Source organism: Maylandia zebra, linkage group LG15 (assembly GCF_041146795.1).
Source record: "Maylandia zebra isolate NMK-2024a linkage group LG15, Mzebra_GT3a, whole genome shotgun sequence".
Classification (NCBI taxonomy): domain Eukaryota; kingdom Metazoa; phylum Chordata; class Actinopteri; order Cichliformes; family Cichlidae; genus Maylandia; species Maylandia zebra.
The window spans coordinates 10,086,039-10,105,197 of NC_135181.1; the positions used below are offsets into that span (position 1 = coordinate 10,086,039).

The 19,159-nt window shown below is 40.2% G+C and overlaps 1 protein-coding gene across 4 annotated transcripts; it reads right to left on the reverse strand.

Moving 5' to 3' along the window:
* Positions 1 to 516: 516 nt before the first annotated feature.
* Positions 517 to 16,766, reverse strand: snx9b (sorting nexin 9b). 4 transcript variants are annotated; one of them, XM_004541813.3, is made up of 19 exons: positions 16,440 to 16,766; positions 15,001 to 15,087; positions 13,098 to 13,172; positions 12,062 to 12,187; positions 11,467 to 11,544; positions 10,303 to 10,465; positions 7,128 to 7,266; positions 6,779 to 6,866; positions 6,413 to 6,538; positions 6,126 to 6,243; positions 5,916 to 6,046; positions 4,910 to 5,013; positions 4,704 to 4,807; positions 4,453 to 4,530; positions 4,148 to 4,224; positions 3,100 to 3,189; positions 2,223 to 2,337; positions 2,044 to 2,135; positions 517 to 1,850 (listed from the first exon to the last, which is right to left on the reverse strand). In XM_004541813.3, the coding sequence occupies exons 1-19, from the start codon at positions 16,449 to 16,451 to the stop codon at positions 1,803 to 1,805; spliced, it is 1,851 nt and encodes a 616-aa protein (XP_004541870.2). In that variant the 5' UTR covers positions 16,452 to 16,766; the 3' UTR covers positions 517 to 1,802. The 4 variants fall into 4 exon arrangements, with proteins under 4 accessions (XP_004541870.2, XP_004541871.2, XP_023010189.1 ...); XM_004541814.6 differs by having other exon boundaries at positions 6,779 to 6,863; positions 16,440 to 16,765; XM_023154421.3 differs by lacking the exon at positions 11,467 to 11,544 and having other exon boundaries at positions 6,779 to 6,863; positions 16,440 to 16,764.
* Between the last annotated feature and the right edge of the window lie 2,393 nt (positions 16,767 to 19,159).

Genomic DNA, 19,159 nt, shown 5'->3' on the forward strand with positions numbered 1-19,159 from the left:
TATCTGTGTTAGTTACTTACATCGTATTGATTTAAACCTGGGGTTTCCACAGACCAATAGCATTTGATGTTACTATAGTATGATAATATGGTATGTGTTTAGCAGATATATTCCCAAAAAGCCTCGGGATTGCAAAATATCAGTTCAATTCTTGCAAAAACTGGAAAATAATTCTGTAAGCTTTCTATATGGTCTTGTGAAGCAACAAACACACTGCGGGTGATTCCATTGATAAGGCCACTGTGGCCTACATGAACAACTGCACCTGATGGCAGCGTGAAATGAGAGCAGGGTAAAAAGGGCTCTTTCACTTCCTTCACAACAAGAATTCACAAAATGCACTCTTCACACAAGCTGCCAGCTCATTCCCATTCCTGTCCATATCTACGCAAGAATCTGCTGCAGCGAATAAAGGCTTTAGTGTGAGGAAATCCGGGTGCGTAGTGTGCCGTCCCCTCCGAGTCAGAACACAAAACACACAAAGACACACACACATACGCAATAAATGACATCCTAATGAGTACAAATCATTGTTTAATAAATCAAACTGAACTTTTGCTTCTTTTTAAATGACACGTGTATTGCAAATAGTTCTATACATAACATATCAATTACAAGAAACCCCTGATAGGTGCAGTAGAATTTATATTTTCTAACAAAGAGTGAACAAGATTACAGACTGATTTGAAAACTGGGCGGTGATAAGCAAAAACAAGAACACATAATTCATGGCTCTTCCAAACTCCTCTAATAGTACGAATTCTTACAGATGACTTTATTCTTGTACCATCATGTCAAACACAATGACTGCGTCAAACAAGGGCAAATATTCTTTCGAAGTACTGAGAGAAAGTTAACTAGTGTGACAGGGAAACACTGATCCAATGACTTTTAGTTTAAATGTCTTAAAAAAGAAAAGAACAGAAAAGGAAAAAAGAAGAACAGAAAAAAAGACTCATTCCAGATTCTGTTTCTTAAAATGCAAACTGCAGTGTGTGAGTATGCAGGAGCTTTGGGGTGCCAACCAGGTTGACCACTTCGATTTTTGTCAAAAGGGAAAACAGGAAGAAGGTGGAGCTTCCTGTTCGCTTTTGAGGAAGTGTGGGATGAAGGGGAGCTGGGAGCTGCGAGTGGCGGTCATACACAGGGAGGACGCACACACTGCCTTTGCTAACTCTTTCAAGATTTGAATCCTTAAAGGAATGCTTCTGCTAACAATAGTGAAAATTTCTTTTTACATATAAATACTATATATGGTAACAAAATTATTCAAATGAAGCTACAGTAAAGCTTGAATATATCCTGGCTGTCCTTATTGGCAGAGCGGAGAATAGCTTTGGTATTTGGCGCCCTTTCCTATATGACTATTAACATGGAATAAAAGTGAAAAGCTTCAGAGCGTTACCTTGAGATAGATGGTTATGTTTGCACGTGAAGCTGTACAAAAAAAACAAAAAAACAAAACTGTATCACGTTAAAGAATTGCCAGGGTTTGATTTCATCGCCACTGTAACTACAACATGGATTTTTTTTCCTGTCTGTGTTAAGAATTACAGCTGCTGTCACTCTTGAAGCCTTTTCAGATGTCGTCCGTACTCTTTAACATCGAAGTAGCGGATACCGCAAAGCAGGGACTGCTGGGATGAGTTGTAAGAAGAGGAGATGAGGTAAGAGAAAAACAGAAGTGAAATTTAAATTAAAGAGGACAGGGGTTGAAAAATGCGAAATAAGCAAAATTATTTTGGATCTTGAGCTGGTTTAAATCTTCTCGTCTCTTAGTGCAAGACAGCCAGCGGCCGCTTTCACATTGTAGTGAACTGACTGTGCGCTTGTCTCAGCTTCTCTGCGATCTGGGGGTGGGGGGTGGGGGTGGGGGGGTGCAGAGGAAGACAAACGAGCATTAATACAAAAAGGTCATGTGATGCCTTCATATCGTCACTTTGGTATGAAACTACTTTCTTTCCAGGTAATAAGGAAGTGAAAAGGACAAACTGTTTCACAGTCAAATTTACTGTGAGAAATGCTCTATTAAAATGCCTTTACCGTCTCGTAAAACTTGACTTGCTCCTCCAGGTACAACTGCATGACCCTGTTGTAGTCATAGATACGGTTGCTATGGAAATGGTTCATTTCAGCTGCAGCACAAGACAAGAGAAACCACAGTGATCAGCCTGCATGCAGTGATAAAGCAAATTACTTCAGTATCTGTGACCGTGCTGTACCTTGTAATGCGTAAGACATGGTGCTGGCACGTTTAGCCATGGTGACTTTGTCCTGCTGAGTAATTTTACTGGCGGCTACCAGCTTGTCACCCTCCTTCACTTTGTCTATGGCTGCCTGCAGGGACCAAAAGTAAACAGAAGGCACTTTAGTTAGACTATTTAAACCTTGTATAATAATATGCACACACTGCTACTTGTTAATTTTTGCTTCTATCTGATAAAGGGACAGTTCAACCATAAAATCAGATATGCATGTTTTTCCCCTGCTGTGCTATTTTTACCCTATCAGAGATTGTTTGAGTGTGTGTTGAGCAGTTTTGGGAACTTCCGCTATAGTGATTTCTGCAAATAGTACAGGTCCCAGACATCAACAGTCAGGGGCTTCAGAGTTTTCACTTTGCAATGATAATAACTATGAAAAACAGAAATTGCTCACACTTTAGTATGGAGTGCATAGGCAATTTCCTTCTATATTACTTAGAAAATACTTTTTAAAAAAGCACTGGGTCCCTCAAAAAGACTGTACATGCAAAAATGTGTGTGCATACACATTCCCAAGTTTTTTGTAATCTTAGGCAAAGAAAAGGGATAATAATTAACTTGAACACTTGACATATATTGTAAAGGTGTAGTAGTGATATAGAGGCGGTGACATATTTTAAACAGGTATCCTTATACTGTAGTTGAAGGTTGAAAGTGTATGTGTTAGCATGTGGGGGTGTGTGTATATGTAAATGTGTAAATAAAGGAAGATGTTGGTATGGTGTCTGTACTATCTATATTGTGGCGCGCACAGCACCTCTGTTCCTATCAGATACCCCATAACGGCAAATTATCACATTCCAGCCCATTTCCTGTGGCATGGATGTTAGTGTACCTTATGGACTCCAATGGTATCTGGAAAACATCCAAGTAGTCCTTTGTATTCATTGTTGGTCTCCATGACATGGTGGAGGTCTTTCCTGGGCTGAGAGAAAACAAAAATAGACACAAACATGAACTATAAATGTAAAAAGGTAAAAGTCACCAGTACTTAAAAATAGAAGAAAGTAAAACAGAGCAGGAAGGAATGCAAGAGGCTGATAAGAGAAAATACAATGAAGCCATAATTCAGTGTAGGTTTTTTTTTTGTGTTTTTTTTTTTTTTTTTTTAAAATAGCAGTACTATATATAAAACATCATGTATTCAGAGGAACATCCAACAGGGAGACACACTGGGATGAGATGGCACAGAAATAAAACAATATTTAGCCAAACTATCATTTTAAATTGTAGTGCCAATTCCTTTGCTCACTATTGACCTTATTCTGCAGGGGAGTGCTGTTTGCATCCATTTTGGATAACATCAGATAAATTGGACTGGTTCCTTTTGTGCCCTGAGATGAATCCGTGTCTAGTGATCGTATTTCTCCAACACTAAACCACATCACAGGTTTCACTCAACTAAAATCAGAATTCTACCAAATCACTAACAAAGTCTGCCTGGAGCAGGACGAGCTTACCAGACAAATCCTTCCTCTGGAAGCTGCTGGGACATCAAAAAGGCCAAGAATGGACTTTATTACTTTGCACACTCATCGGGTCATTCAGTCAAAAAAAACAAAAAAGCCACATTGATACATGAGTCAAAGCAAAACTAAGGAAGCACTAGGAATAAGTTTGCCATAAGCCTCTTCCTGCACAGATAGAAACTGACGAGCAGGACGCTGGGTTAAAGAGGTCAGCAACAGGGGAACTGGATATTGAGACATGCAGTGAACACAGATAATGGCCACAGAAAGATGTTGCCCCACCCCTCTCTCTTTATGGTCTGTGTGTGAGTTTCCAGACATAATCACAAGAGGAAAAGTAAGGGTAGACACATTTCTCTTACTTTTAATAGCAGTCACATTAGATTATTTTACAGCAGCGGTCAAAGTACGTACCTGCTCTGCAACCAGCTGAGCTATCTCTTCGTATGTCTTCCCAGCTGCTGTCATGGCATCAGTTAGGGCTGACTCACCTGCAGCGAGAAACACTGTTAAAATACATCCTACTGTTTCCCAACAGTAAATAACGAACACTCGATTTCAAAACCAAAGTCCACATTACAGCATAGCTCTGATTGCTCCAGATGTCTCCAGCTGTAACCTGAGACATCGGTGTGACAAACCCAAATCCTTACACCCAGGAAAATGCCTCAAGTGCTCCAAATTACACATGACGCTGAATCGATATTTGTACTCCGTACCTTGGTATCCGCTGCTGGTGAAGACAGAGGAAAGGTTTTGGAAGGCTTTGCCGATTCTCTGATACTCTTTGGGCAGAGCTATGGTAAAACAAATGAACAAAGTAGCAAAGACATTTTCCCCCCAATCTTTCTAAGTTGACAAAATATTCAGAATAATGAACATTTAATGTAAATAGTAATTACAGCACAGACTTAAGGTGTGGCCTAGGTGTGCTAAACACTTATTTAGCTTGAGTGCAGTGTGAACATACGGCCTGTGCATCTCTTCCAATGTTCATGCCCCACTGTGAGAATTTCCTTCACCCCGTCATCCATGGATTTGGTAAACCTGCTAAACTGCTCACATTTCTGTTCTCTGTGAATGAGGAACACCAGTGGCATGAATTACGCAATACAGTACTACACACAAGTTACATAAACACTTTTTGGTGCTATAGTTTCTCTTGGTAAAACTCACACTTCTATCAGGTCCAGGTCTGGAGCTTCAGGCTCCATTGTGGAGAAGACCATCACTCCTACCGTCTCATCCTTCTCTGCTTTTCTCTTGCCCATCTTCCAGTCCTGTAACAATCAATTGTTTTAATTAAAAAAGAAATAGTTAATGCCACAAAATAAGCCCCAACCCTAAACTATTAGTAATAACAATCTTAGTTTTGATCGGCAACATTTGGCTGAAAGAAAGTAGAATTAACTTCCTGCGGTTGTTTGCTACTGCTTTGCAGTTTATAGTCGTGGCCAGAAAAGGGTTTCTGCGATACTTTATAAAGTCAAACTGAAGCTGAGTTTGCACTTTTTGAACAGACATTTCAGTCTGGTGTTGTAATAATTAGCGTAATAATTATCAAGTTATGGTCAAAATCATAACCGGCAAATTCAGTTCATTTGGGGCACAATTAATATTTGTGACAATTTTAAAGAAATTCCTTCATGCCTTTCCAGAGACAAGACTTCCATACAGAAGGCTGGGCAACCGGACAACTATGGGAGTCCATATCCAGCTGTTTCTGCATGATTTTCATTAGTTTTTGCTAGTTAGGCAGTCTGTCTAGTCTAGAATTTACATCTGTGAGCAATTAACTGATTAAATGCAACTGCTGAACAGCACCACAAGGTGATGCCTTCCTGTGTGGAGGTCCCAATCCTGGATGAATGGGAGGATTGTGTCAGGAAGGGCATCCAGTGCAAAATCTGTGCCAAATCAAACATGCAGATCCATCACTTGGGAAATAAGGGCTCAGCCAAGAGTACCTTTTTAGTTGTACACCAACATGGACACACGTCAACTCAGTCAACTGACAATAGCTAGTTATTCTGTAGTTATATATTACATATTCTTTTGTTACATTAGCTTTAAATAACTAACTGACACCTCAAATCATTCATGTAAGACTGATTTCAGCAACACAGTCTTAGAACACATACTCAAAGACCTTAAAAGATGGGAAGTGGATGTATCAGTTTACCTTCTCATCCTTGTAGGTGACGAAAAGTTGAAATACTTCACTGCTGGAAATAACGGGGTGCCTGCACATCCTGGTCATCCAACCCTGTAACCGCTCCATACGCATCTTAATAAACTCTTCCTCGAAACGGCCTTTTAAAAGAGATCAATGCGTAAAGAACGGAAAAAACAAATATATTCAGCCATACGCATTTATTGGCTAGTTACCTACCTGTAACCTGCTTATCTGGTAAAGAAGGGATGGGAATGGCTGACCCAAATTTTTCCAGAAGCCTTTCATACAACCAGTCAAAGTGTTTATATCTGTGATTGACAGGTCGGTTTGTGGTCTGCATGCCGGGGGGGGGGGGGGGGGGGGGGGGGGGGGGAAGTACAGCTTCCATTAAAGGTAGTAAAGATATACATTTCAGTCCTTCTTATATTTATTTATGCGTCTAAAGATTAGCTTAGTGCATTTAGTTGATTTGATAACCTAAAAAATAGCTCTTGGATACTTACACTGGGTGTGACTTGGTACTCAATGTAGCTCTTGAGGCCATACATCTTTGAGCCTTTTTTGGGATCAGCTACAACACAGTCTAGCTGGGTTTCTGGGTAAGACCACACTGGACCAACTTCTCCCATCTGAGCACAAAACATGAAGGTTCAGAAGTCTACTGCGCCAGACAAACATATGGCAAGCTGGCAAAAGATGCTACAATACTACTTTATATAAAGGCGAATATTCTGACAGAAATAATTTAGCCATAGGTTTTTAATTATGACTGGTGACTTCTGTGTAATAACTTAATAAGAAGCACGTTGATGTTCTAACAGAACTAAAGAAAAACACACACAAAAAAAACATTTTTGGAGATGACCTACATAAATTGGAAGTCTGTCTTTGCCCTTTACAAGCTGCTTGCAAAGGAGGTAAAGCTCCGGACCCGACTTGGAGAACCCAGGGAACCTGCTCAAAGACACAAGACAAAATTTCCTGATTAGTCTTGTGTAGAGCAGTTATTTGATACGATGTTACCATTATTAGAACAAGATTACTCTGTGCTGCTGCAACTCCGTTTATTATTATCTACAGTAAGAGCCTGAACACACTTTGGCTGAAGTAAATTCTGCTGTCCAAACTCTGATCAGCAGCTCAAACTGTACAGTGCAGCTTATTTTATGTTAAAAGCTGATTTGAAGCCAGGCACATTACTGACTTATTAACTCTTACTTGTTGAGGGAGATTTTCATTGAAGTTGCATGTGATCCGCCCCTCTGCAGTGCTCCACTTTCTCCGGCTTCTGACTCAGCATAACCGCCAGTGGATTTCATGTCATCCCATTCATCATCCCACTCATCATCCTCTGCCCCTGAGGTAAGATTCGTGTACACCAAGTTGTTTGTTTTCAGATCACATGCACAAAAAAAAGCACTGTGTACAACTATTATACTACATTTATAGATGTTCCTACTACAAGAGTTGTGTGAAAATTCAAACCTTAATGCTTCACTGAGCTTTACTTAGTGTGGGTCTAAATATAACATAACAGATTTTTCTTGAGATAGAGGAGTCAGTTGTTTGAGCATGAGGGCATGCAGCACACATCTATATCAGAAGCAATGCAAATCTATTAATGGTTCTCATGCTTTAAGATTTTAAGCATCATCCCTCTCTTTTTCAATTAAATGGCTAAAAATATTACACACTGCAAAGCTTAAATTTGTCCTTCAGTACGTCTCATTTGTGAAAATAGTGCATGCATACTGAACCAGACATGATATCTAGATCATTGCTTTTGTCAGAAGCTGCACACTTCATTTCAAAGCAGGTTTCAAAACGCATTGACACAGTTCAAAGCAAAAAGGGCTGAGCATGATTTGTTAGGATTGGTGCCAGCCAGACCATTAAAGTCTGAATCAGGCAGCAGGCGGTAAGAGAAAATATTTCCACATATACATATAGCTGCACTGTTCCAACACTGCCTTTCAAAGCCAGACTTGGAGACTATATAATAACTTAGTTAAAACTGAAACTGGCATGTAAAATATCATATTATACTAACAAATCACACTGGATAAAACAGCAAAGAAAATACACAAAAATCCCCCATAAATTACAGCAACTTTCATTCTATCTCCATGTTGGCCTGCCGAATCACATTTACTCATTAATTTTCATTTTTGTTTTTTTAAATATATGTGTCCTTGTGTCTGATCAGTTAGTTGAGACGTGTGTTGTGTATGTGTGCCTGTTCACTGCTACTGCTCCAACCCACACAGACAAGCACAGGAGGACAAGCTCAGACCCAGTTCAACTCCTTTTTACTGCAATCGGATCACAATCAAACTGAAAACGAAACACTACAAAAGGCAAAGCAAATGTGCTGCCGTGGTCTGCCACCTGCTCCAAAGCGAGTTGACCAACTAGGGGTAAACACTTGGGGTATATTTAACCTGCTAGTAAGCCACAGCCTCAGCCATTCTCCTCCGCTATCTATCTGTAAATTTAAAATGCCATAAAGGTAAACAATTAAGAAAGGCAGCAAAGGTAGTCCTGCCAAAAGTGTTCTTGTATAAATCTACAAATGTTTAAAAGTTTATTCCTGCACCACTCACCAAAGTCTATAACTGAAAACTATATCTCTGTTTAGTTACTGATCTCTATCTGTGCAGGGCGTCTAACAAAGCTCCTCCAACCTCCTCTTATACAAAGATAATATTGTTAGTGTCAAACTGTACACACATGCTTTAAAAGAAATGTTTCTTTCTTCATATTATTGGCAGTTCACACACAAAAATGAGCAACAGGCTTCCAAAAAGCAATAAACAGAATACCTGTGTAATCAATAAGGTAAGGATATGGGTAGATGTCTTTAGCAAGAGAGAAACAGAGGAAAAGTCTGTTAATTTCCCCTCTGACCATTTTTCCAATGTACAATTTTTTTTATGTATTTGGGGGGCTTTTTTTTACAAAAGAAAGTGAAGAATTTAAAAAGCAGCTCAAGTAATATATCCTTCTGAGTCATGAGTGAGGCACAATTTTCCACAGTCTAGAGAAAACAGAATCATGATTTGACCGTTCTGTCCCCGTGCTGGAGCTTCTCTCTGTGGCGGGACTGCACAAGTAAGAAAAACCACATCGAGGAGTTACAGTCACTGCAAATCTGTGAAAATCTGAGTCGCGTAGTATTTTCAAATACAGTATGTGGAGTTCAAGATTACAGGTCCTACTGTACATAGCATGCATTTCTGTTCATATCAGATAACATGAAGGACAGGATATATACAAACACCTTTCACTGGCTGCTCAATGAAAAATCATAATTGCAATTTTAAGATTTGTTTCCATAACATCTATTTCTCACGACACGGGAAAAGAAACATCCAAAATATACATCTGGGTGTTCTTCCTACATCACATATTATTGATTTTTCCTCATACACTCAGCCAGAAATCCTTATTCAGTAGCACTTTTTTCACAGTAGGACTTTTTCCATATATAAAAAGCCTGACCTCTTGAACATCTTATCACTGAAAACAAAGAGTCAATGGACTTTTTCCAACTACTGACAGCAGTTTGTGATTTGTGGAGTAATAAAAACACTTGGTATATCAATTTGTCGCAACAATAGTTAAAGAACTTTAAACACCATGTTATCCAATGGCCTGAAAAAATATGCTAAATTAAACACATATCTAAAAATGAGCTTTTCAGAAAGCATGATTCAAAAACAAAACACTTGATATCAAGCATGAATCAAAAATTTAACACAAAGCTTAATTTATCTTTTGTATTACCACAGAGGCATTCTCAAACTCGCAAGTTGTTGTCTGTTTGTAATTCAAACACCTTTAACCAAACGTCAGCCGAGCTCACAAACTCACGCAGAATCACTAAAAAGCACCAAAGGCTGTTTGAAGCAACAACCTTTATCACATCAACCAATTGTGATTGCAACAAAACAACCTAACTAGTCAACGTGAGCCTGACTGTTTGATGCATTAAGTGCGAGGGACTCTGAAGTCACTCGTGTTTGTAGAACTGCTCCCTCCCCTGCAGCCATATATACAGTACAGCTTATGCAGAAGAACAGTTTAACAAGTAAAGAGTGAGCTAAACTGTTTCACGAGGTAGTGTGATGAGCCAAAACCATTGCATGACTTTACCTTTCCTGTAACCACATTAAGACGTTAAAAATTGCCTTGAAAATGTAGCTTACATACTTCAGAATGACATAAACACAGTCGTATGAGAGTATTGCTACAAAAGAGAAAGTTGAAATTTCAAACTGTCGAAAGATATTACAGTGATTTTTATGATAATAAAAGGTTTACATTATACTTCTAATAATAGGACAACCATGGTTCCTGAAGCTATCTCGGGGTTTTTTTTTTGTTTTTTTACCTGGGCCTTGGTAAGCCTGAGGGTGACCATGTGATACAGGGGGCCAGGGGTCAGGAGCGCTCTTCCCAGTCTGTGTGCCCTCTGGATTAGATGCCCAGTTGTTGGTGGAGCCCCCTGATGAGTCCGCGTTCCACGCCGACCACGGATCATTACCATTAGTAGCCTGCAAGAGTGAAACAGAACTTGTGAGGAATGGAAGACGGGCGGTAATAACAGATCAAACGCGAGAAGAAGAGAAGGAGCAGAGTCAAGTCCAGTCCTGTATGGAGTCTGTTTAATGAGAAGTTGACAGTAGTTTCAAAACAACATCCTTTTCCAAACATTTGATGAGGACCGGGCTTCTCTGAGGGAATCTGCTGAGAGATAAAGCAGCCCGGCAGTGAGTGTGTAGTTTGCATATGCCGCTGTACAGAAGGGTTAACTGAAAAGATCAAAATAATACCCGATAATCTGGAGAAAGAGGCACATGCTTGCATACAAAAACTTCCATTTGTGTTTTTACACAACCTGTTTTTGTTTTTACAGTATTTAAAAATGCTCAAAATGCAGCATGCCATGCTTGTAAGGCAGGCATATACACAATTCTAACAACTCGAAGGCATGCAAAAACACTGCTGTTGTGCGTTTCTCTTCTGTAGGTTAAAAAAAAACAAATCACCGAAAAAAATAAACAGGCAAACTACTCAAATGACATTAACAAGCAAGTGCATTGAGGAACAACACTCTAAGAGCATGTGCTTTTAAATTTTGCAGCTCTTATACTTCTCATTACAGAGCAGCACTTAAAAAAAGTGATTATTACTGATATTTGCATAATTTTCATCATGATTTCTGGTACAAGCGTGTGTTCTGGCCTGATGATTTGTCAGTGTGATTAGTAAAATACATGTGGGGATCATGAACTCTTTTACCACCGATTCATACAGTTTTTCTTTTCTTTTTTAACAGTGTGTGGGTGCTGATTGGTGGAATGTCTTGTCTTGTGCTGAATTGCAAGGTGAATGGAGAAGTTGAGCTCATGCTTTTTGCAGGCAGTAAGGGTTGCAGGGGAATTTGCCAAAGCAGACCAATCAGAGAGGATCGCTTGGGCAAAGAATGAGTGAGGGCGGGAGGGCTTGGGTTCATGCTTTTAGGCCACTCCCACCACCCCAAACTCACGGTTACCTCATCAGGGGACGAAAGGTAGGGGGAAACTGGGGTGTCAGGGGTTTCCGGCTGGGGGCTCAAGCCCCCAGCATCCACCTTGAGGGGAGGGGGAGGGGGAAACAAAGGTGACATCATCACAAAGCGCCAGATGTGACAGTATACACTGTGCAGTGCTTTTTGTTAAAGTGATATAGATGTGTCAGAGGAACAATAGCCGACACATTTCCTGCTTTACCTCACTTGCTGAGCCGCAACATATTTTTACTGATCCAGCAGTATGTTCACTATTGTGGAACTTCCTGCCTGCTAACTGAAGATTTTGGTGGACTGCATATCGTTTAAAAATGACATGACAAAGATTAATATCTCCCACACCAGCTGGTCTCACTTCTGCATCTCTGGGGTTGACGGGATGCATTAACGTCAGTACATTTTTGCCATCGCTCACTTCTGCTTTTTGATTGTTTTCTGTAGCGTAACCCTACCATATATCATTTTTGAATAGGAGAATGAAAGCACGACAGGTGCACCGCTCTATATTTTGTACACCTACTTACCCAGCATTGCACTAGACTTGTGAAATTGAGAAATCTTCACTGGCTGAATGCATTACCTGGTTTTGTGCAGGTGTTGATGCAGGTGCATATGCATCAAAGAAGGACAGGTCTGAAGCTGCAACATTTCCTAAACTTGGAGTAGGTGCTGCAGCTGATGGGAACACAGAAAACTGCTTATTGAGCTGCAAATCAAGAAAAAAAGAAAAAAGACAATGGAAGAGAAAGAAAAAAATTCCCATTAGTGAACAGATCCAGACATTCCAGCATGATCTAATGATTTTTAAAGGTGCATCCTCATGCGGTAATGTGATCGTCTCATTTTTCACTCGTGGCTTTGTGAAACAGGGTTTTAATTTTATCAATCTTTCCAAAAAACAGCAATGTGATTGAAAAACAGACTGAGTTCTGGTGTTTTTCATGAGGCATTACATAAGCTACAAGTGCAATTGTCATCTGTGGGTTTTATATGATTTGGACACAGAATCAAAACAGTCCGGGAGCAGCTGGGGAGGTAACTCAAGGTCAGACAAACAAGCACGCACCCACCAAAATTTGCAAAGTTAAGCAGATGTTTAATATCAATGCCTCTCACCCTCACACACAATCGTTAGCTCTTGTGTGGCAAGTGTTTACAGTGATGTTAAGTTGTTAACATCACAGACTTTAGTTTTAAACAACTCTTTCTGTGTCTGTAAATTTCTTCAGAGTGAATCATATCCTCCACATGAAGTCAGAGTTACTGGATCGAGCCATACACGCACGCACGCACGCTCGCACACACAAACACCCAAATCAGCAAAACCCTGAATGAGGCACATCCTGTTGTGACTTTAGTTTCACATAAGAGATGGCACCACAGTATGCAGATACATCTTTGTCTGTGATGAGGTGTCTATGAAATGTCTAGCTGATTAATGTTCCACTGCACCCACGGTACATCATGACCTCGGTACAGAATGTTTTGTTTTCGTTTCATTTTTTTCTTGCTTAATTTTATGTGAATTAAAGTCTTTTTGAATATTCTATGGGGTTTGAAAGCTCTGCTGGCATCTCCTCCATACTCTTCACATCAACAGACACAATATAACTCACTTCAATGTAGTCTTCAGGAACCAGTCCCACCTCCCCTCTTGAGTTCTGTGCTTCCACCCAGCCACCTCCAATACTCTGAAAGAGAGACCCAGCTGCATATTAGTTACAGGAAAAAAAAATACAAGGCATGTACTTAGGTATTTCTCCCTTCAGGATATTAGTTTAATAGCCAATAATCAGATAGATTTTTCATTTTACTAAGTCAGTTAATGTTTTAGTTACTTACTTTTTAAAATTTGTATTAAGTTACTGGAAATTATTTGAATCACATTTACAAAGAAATGTTTCAAAGTACAAAATGTTTTGTCTACAATTTTTCTCTCCGACTACTACTTCTTTAAATGCCACATATTTGTGTAATAAGGTCCAGTCCTATGGTCAGTTGTTACACTGAGGCCACAATACCACAACATAAAGTTCTGAAGAACATTATGTTGTGGTATCAACATTTAAGGAAATTCTGCTTCACATTTTTAAGTAACCTCAATGCCAAAAACTGAAAACGAAGGTAATAATGTAGCACATAGCTTCTGAACGGCTTCTGATTTACTTTTCTTGCAGAGGTCGTATTACTAAAAAAACAAAGAGAACCACATCTTTCCTTAAAAATATCCTTTCAATGCAACAAATGTTGCTTGGTTGATATGAAGCTCGCACATTTTTTTCAGTCCTGCTCGACCCACAGACAAAACGTGTACTTTTAACTTGGAAGTCTAACTCTCCACTTACCTTTGCGCACTGGATTAAGGAGAAGTTATTTTATATACAAATGGAAGAATCACTTACCCATAAACCAAATACTCCAGATAGATTTAACAGGTGACGGGGGCTTTCCTTTAAAGACACCATATTATCTCTATATTTTCTCTCTGCTCAATAGTGTGTGAAACTTTATATTGATTTATATTTATTTATATATTTGAGTTATGTTTTCGTAATGTCAATACTGTCATTTGCATCATCTTCAATTCCCTATTTATATTTTAAGCCTGGTAGCCTCCTGCTTATTTTTTGTGTTTGTGTCTATTGTGGCAACATATGTATCCTTAACTTTTTCTTTTTTTAAATTGCTTTGATTAATATCTTCATTGCTTACAAAGCTGTCCTGCAAAAACTTTATCCTGTACCTTACATTTTTAAGGGAAGCTGTATGGTAACTAAAACAGGCTCAGTAATAACTTGTACATATGTGATAGCCTATACACAAAAACTACATGTCACCTGTGGGAACCCAACAGATTGTTTATCAGTCACACTTGGATTTGACTCATTGTGAGTCAGATCTCGAGCTTACCATTTAAACATCATTTTAATGTTTAGTACCAAGCAAAAAAGAAATAAACAGGTAAGCCAGGTATGTATGTACACACCTGAGACAAATTCCTCATCAGTGAAGTTGATGAAAAATAAAAGTTCTGATACGCTGAGTCCTTGATAGCCATGACAGAGACATCGATTGGAAAACTATGTAGGACAGCACTTAACCAGTGACCTTTGAACTGTTTGTGGCTGGCAGCAATGACATCATGTTTGCTTTCTGGTTTAGTTTTTTTTTTTTTTTTTCACCTCTTGTCCTTCCTTCTTTTGTCCACATTTGTGACATACATGACAACGTGAGGTCATGTGCTTTAAGTTTTTTGTTTTTAAATTGGAAGATCCGCACTAAACATTTGATCCTGGACTAATGTCTGCAATGTTGTTGTAGGCAAAGTAATTAAAAAATGATGGTATCCACAACACAAGCAAGTTTTATGATTTAACGATTACAGGCAGATGCAAAAAAAAAAAAAAAAAACTCATATCGTACACGTCACATCTAGACAGCTTCTTTACAGCTGAGAGTGTGAGACTTTACCCCTGATGCTAAACAGATGAAAAGTAGAGCAGTGTTTGTATTATTTACCTGATTGGTGATGGTAATTGTCTCGCCTTCTTTCACTGACAACTCATTGTTTCCAGGCTCAGCAGTGAAGTCGTATAAAACCTGTGCCTGCAGACAACAACAACAACAAAAAAGTTCTAAGGTTTACTATATAACTGATTAACAAACTTCAGACTTATATGAGGCCATAGTGAAACAGGCCAAACTTGTTCTTGGTATGGTATGCTTACTCTCAACTAAATTCTTGCATCAACCAAAACACGGGCAGACCCACAACGTTACCCAGTTCAGCTTAATACAGGAGCCAACAAGGTCTCTCACAGTGACCCACATGTACTAATCTGTCATTCCTCCATGGCCCCAGAGAAGCTCAGACACACACACACACACACACATTCATCTATACTCAAATGAATTTGAGACAGTAGACGGAAACCTTTCCAGTATGTTGAAAGTTAAATAAGCACAAACCCACACACAAAGTGTGTGGGGAAATTGTTCATTAACCATTGAGATGGAATGCAAGGCTATTAGGAAGCCATCAAAATAACATTTGTTTCAGTGTCCACCAACCACCACCCTGCAGTCCAGGAAGCTGAATGAGGTTTTTGAACAGAAGCATATTACCAGAAAATGACAATAAATGTTTTCATGTCTACTGATGATCTTAAAAAAAATCAAACTGAATTATCAGGTCGTTCTGTCGTTGGTCCCTCACATACATGTTTTTTACTGTGCTGACTGCTGCATTTTTTATTAACACCATTTATTTTATTTTATTTTATTAAGGATTACTTAAAATAAAAAGCAGACCTGTGTTATTATTCTCAGTAGGATTTTTTGCATATCATAAACCATATCTAGAGTAGAGGGGATATTTAACTTCTTAGTTTTACGTACGGTTTATCTTTATACACACTCTGCTTCACGTACCATTCCCCTAAAAGAACACTCATTAGGTCCAAATGCGAACAATACTATGAGCAAAATTATCGTGTTTGCAGTGCTGCAGCTACATTTATGGCCCTGTAGTCCTCACCTAAGGTAAACAGTAGTCACATATGGTACGAACAGTGTTTTGAGAAAAGACTACATTTCCCAGAATTCCGCGGAGGCAGCTATGACCCACAGTGGAAAGGTAGTAAAATGTCACAAGACACTTCGTTAATGAGACACATTTTCCATGTATAGCAAAAGCATTCGTTTCTCGCTGAGCGCATACAGATGTGCGACAAGCGGCCATAACGCTTTTAAAGCAGACTCCCTAAATGCTTTCAGCCTTAATGCGGAGCTCACCGAGTGAAGGCTTCACTGTAAAACTAATGCGAGAAACTACACTTCTGACTGTCCAAGTCTACAGCCCTCAGTATTGGTGAAAAACAAGCTCCAGGGGGAACCCAAGAAGCCAGCGTAGTCGTGCTGGGGCTTTAAGAGAAGCCCAGGAAAGTTGTCAAACCCACCTTTTGCGCCATTATCGAAGCATTGATCAATCATTACAAAAACAGGCCCTGTAGTTTTCAGGATTTCCAGTCCTCAGCTGGACATTTCCTCCGCGCTTCTCTTCAACTGGAGGCGAAGCAAACACGATAACTCCTCCCGGTGGAAAGCCGCCGCGACAAATGCATTAACACATGACTTAAAAACAGTAGGTCGTTTAAAAACTCAAAAATCCGAGAAAACGAAAGGTGGGAAGGAGACCAGCTGAGTGCGACTACCAAGTTTGAAGCGCGTAAAGAGCTGCTGACAGTAAGGAGGAGGGAGTGACCTGCAACGCGCACAGAAACCGGAAAGGTAGTCCAGGTCCGATATGGTGGCTCCTCCAGAGAGACTACACGACTGTTTAAAATCGCAAATAATTTTTTTTCAATAAAGAAATAAAACACTTCATAATTAAACGATGATTAAAAAAAATACAATACAAATAAAACGTGGTAACTAAAATTTTTAACTTGTCGGAAAAAATAAGTAATAACAATAATAATCAAAATAGTAGTAGTAATAAAAGAATTTCTACTATTTGCGGGATTTTTTTACATTTTCCAGTGCGTTTTTTAATTGTGTGTTTACTCACTATGGGCCTGACAGCTCAGAGGGAGTGACCCTGAACCTAAACTTATGTTTACTCTTTTGTTTAAGTCTCCCTCTGCTGGCCTCATTGTGCAAGTGCGTTTTTATTGTTGGTGGGGTTTTTCTTAATGTTTTCAATAACAGCTCAAACGCCTAGCACATGCCAACAGCATGACATCTGTAGTCTTTCTCACCCATTATCACCTTCTCATATATCAAATATTTATTCGAGCCAAAATAATTCCGTGGTTCAGGACTGTGAATAGTGTGGTTGTTCTCTGAGTATTGTATTAAAATCCTAATCTCTGAAGGCCACAAAGAGTTTTTGTTATTCAAAATTTCAGCTACAGTAAGTCTTCATGTCTTTATTTTTAATATCTGAGTTTCAGCTTTAATATATTTTCAAACAAATCCTAAACCCATGGTTTGTTCTTTTTGTCCAGCTGATGTTTTGTAATTTGAGCTTGAGCTAACCTGAGGAGGGGCATCAGTACTGCCAAATCAGAATACAAGAGGAGAATAGAGGAACATGTTAACGACCCCAGACAGGTGTGGAGGGGCATACAGACTATTACCAACAAAGGATGTCCTGTGACATCTGTCCTGTGACACTCAGATGCAGGGCTAGCAGAGGAGCTGAACAGCTTTTTTGCCCGTTTTGAGTCTCAAACACTGCACTCAGCCACACCATTCCAACAACCACTACAACCCACACCAGACTCTAGCAACCCCCCACTGACTCTTGAGACACAGGATGTGAGGCATGTGCAGTAAACCCCAGGAAGGCTGCAGGTCCCAATGGAGTACCTGGGAAGGTGCTCAAGGCATGTGCCAAGCAGCTAGCGCAGGTCTTCACTGGCATCTTCTTCAACCTGTCTCTGGAACATCCCACCTGCTTGAAATCTGCCATAATCATCCCCATCCCTAAAAAGTCACCCACAACCAGTCTCAATGACTGCCGTCCAATTGCACTAACCCCTGCCATCACCAAGTGCTTCACGAAACTGGTTCTGGGGCACATCAGAACCTGTCTCCCCCCCGCTCTGGACTCACACCAATTTGCATATCAGACTAACAGATCCACCGAAGACACCATAGCCACTACTCTCCAAACAAGTACTGAGTCACCTGGAGCAACAGGAGAGCTATGTCAGAATGCTCTTCACTGACTTCAGCTCAGCCCTCAACACAATAATACCGGACATTTTGATCACCAAGTTACTCAACCTGGGGCTCCCCCCACCCACCTGCTCTTGGATAAAGGACTTTTTAGTCAACAGATCCCAGCGGGGGAAACTGGATCCTTGCCTCTCCTCCTCCCACACTCTCAGCACCGGCTCTCCCCAGGGCTGTGTACTAACCCACTACTCTACTCCCTCTACACATCTGAGTGCAGTCCTGCCCACCCAGAGGACATCATTATTAAATTTGCTGATGACACAACGGTGTTGGGGCTGATCACAGGGGAAAATGAGGTGGCCTACAGAGATGAGATCCTGAAACTGGGAGAATGGTGTGCATTAAACAACCTGGCACTTAACATCACCAAGACCAAGCAACTCATCCTGGACTTCAGGCGGAACAAAGCTGCCCCTGCCCCCCTGCCCATCAACGGTGAGCGAGTGCAATCCTTCAAATTCCTTGGCATCCACATCTCTGCAGTTCTCTCCTGGTCAGTCAACACCACGGTGCTAGTCAAGAAGGCCCAGCAGTGGCTACACTTCCTAAGGGTGCTCAGGAAGGAGCAACTAAACACCCCACTGCTGGTGACCTTCTACATATCCATCGTCGAGATGGATGCCGTGTGGCACGCTAGCTCCACGGAGGCAGACAGGAAGAGACTGCAGAGGTTGGTAAACACAGCACAAAAAATCGTCAGCTGGCCTCTGCTCTCCTTGTCTACCATCTATAACTGCAGTTGTTTCAGCAGGGGCAGAAACATCTTTAAGGATATCACCCACGTCGGCTACCATCTTTTTAACCTGCTGCCCTCTGGCAGGCGCTTCAGATCCATATGGGCCAGAACAAACAGACTCAGAGATAGCTTCTTCACCATACTCTGTCTCGGTGCTGTGTATTTATATTATGTGTATAGTTATATTATTGTATAGTT

What these genes read in the sequence shown, in the direction of transcription:
- snx9b (XM_004541813.3), bottom strand. An exon ending in CAACACCTGCACAAAACCAG is followed by an intron (nt 11,545 to 12,061) that starts GTAATGCATTCA and finishes CCTCCCCTCAAG; the next exon opens with GTGGATGCTGGGGGCTTGAG. An exon ending in AAGACAGACTTCCAATTTAT is followed by an intron (nt 6,539 to 6,778) that starts GTAGGTCATCTC and finishes TTTTGTGCTCAG; the next exon opens with ATGGGAGAAGTTGGTCCAGT.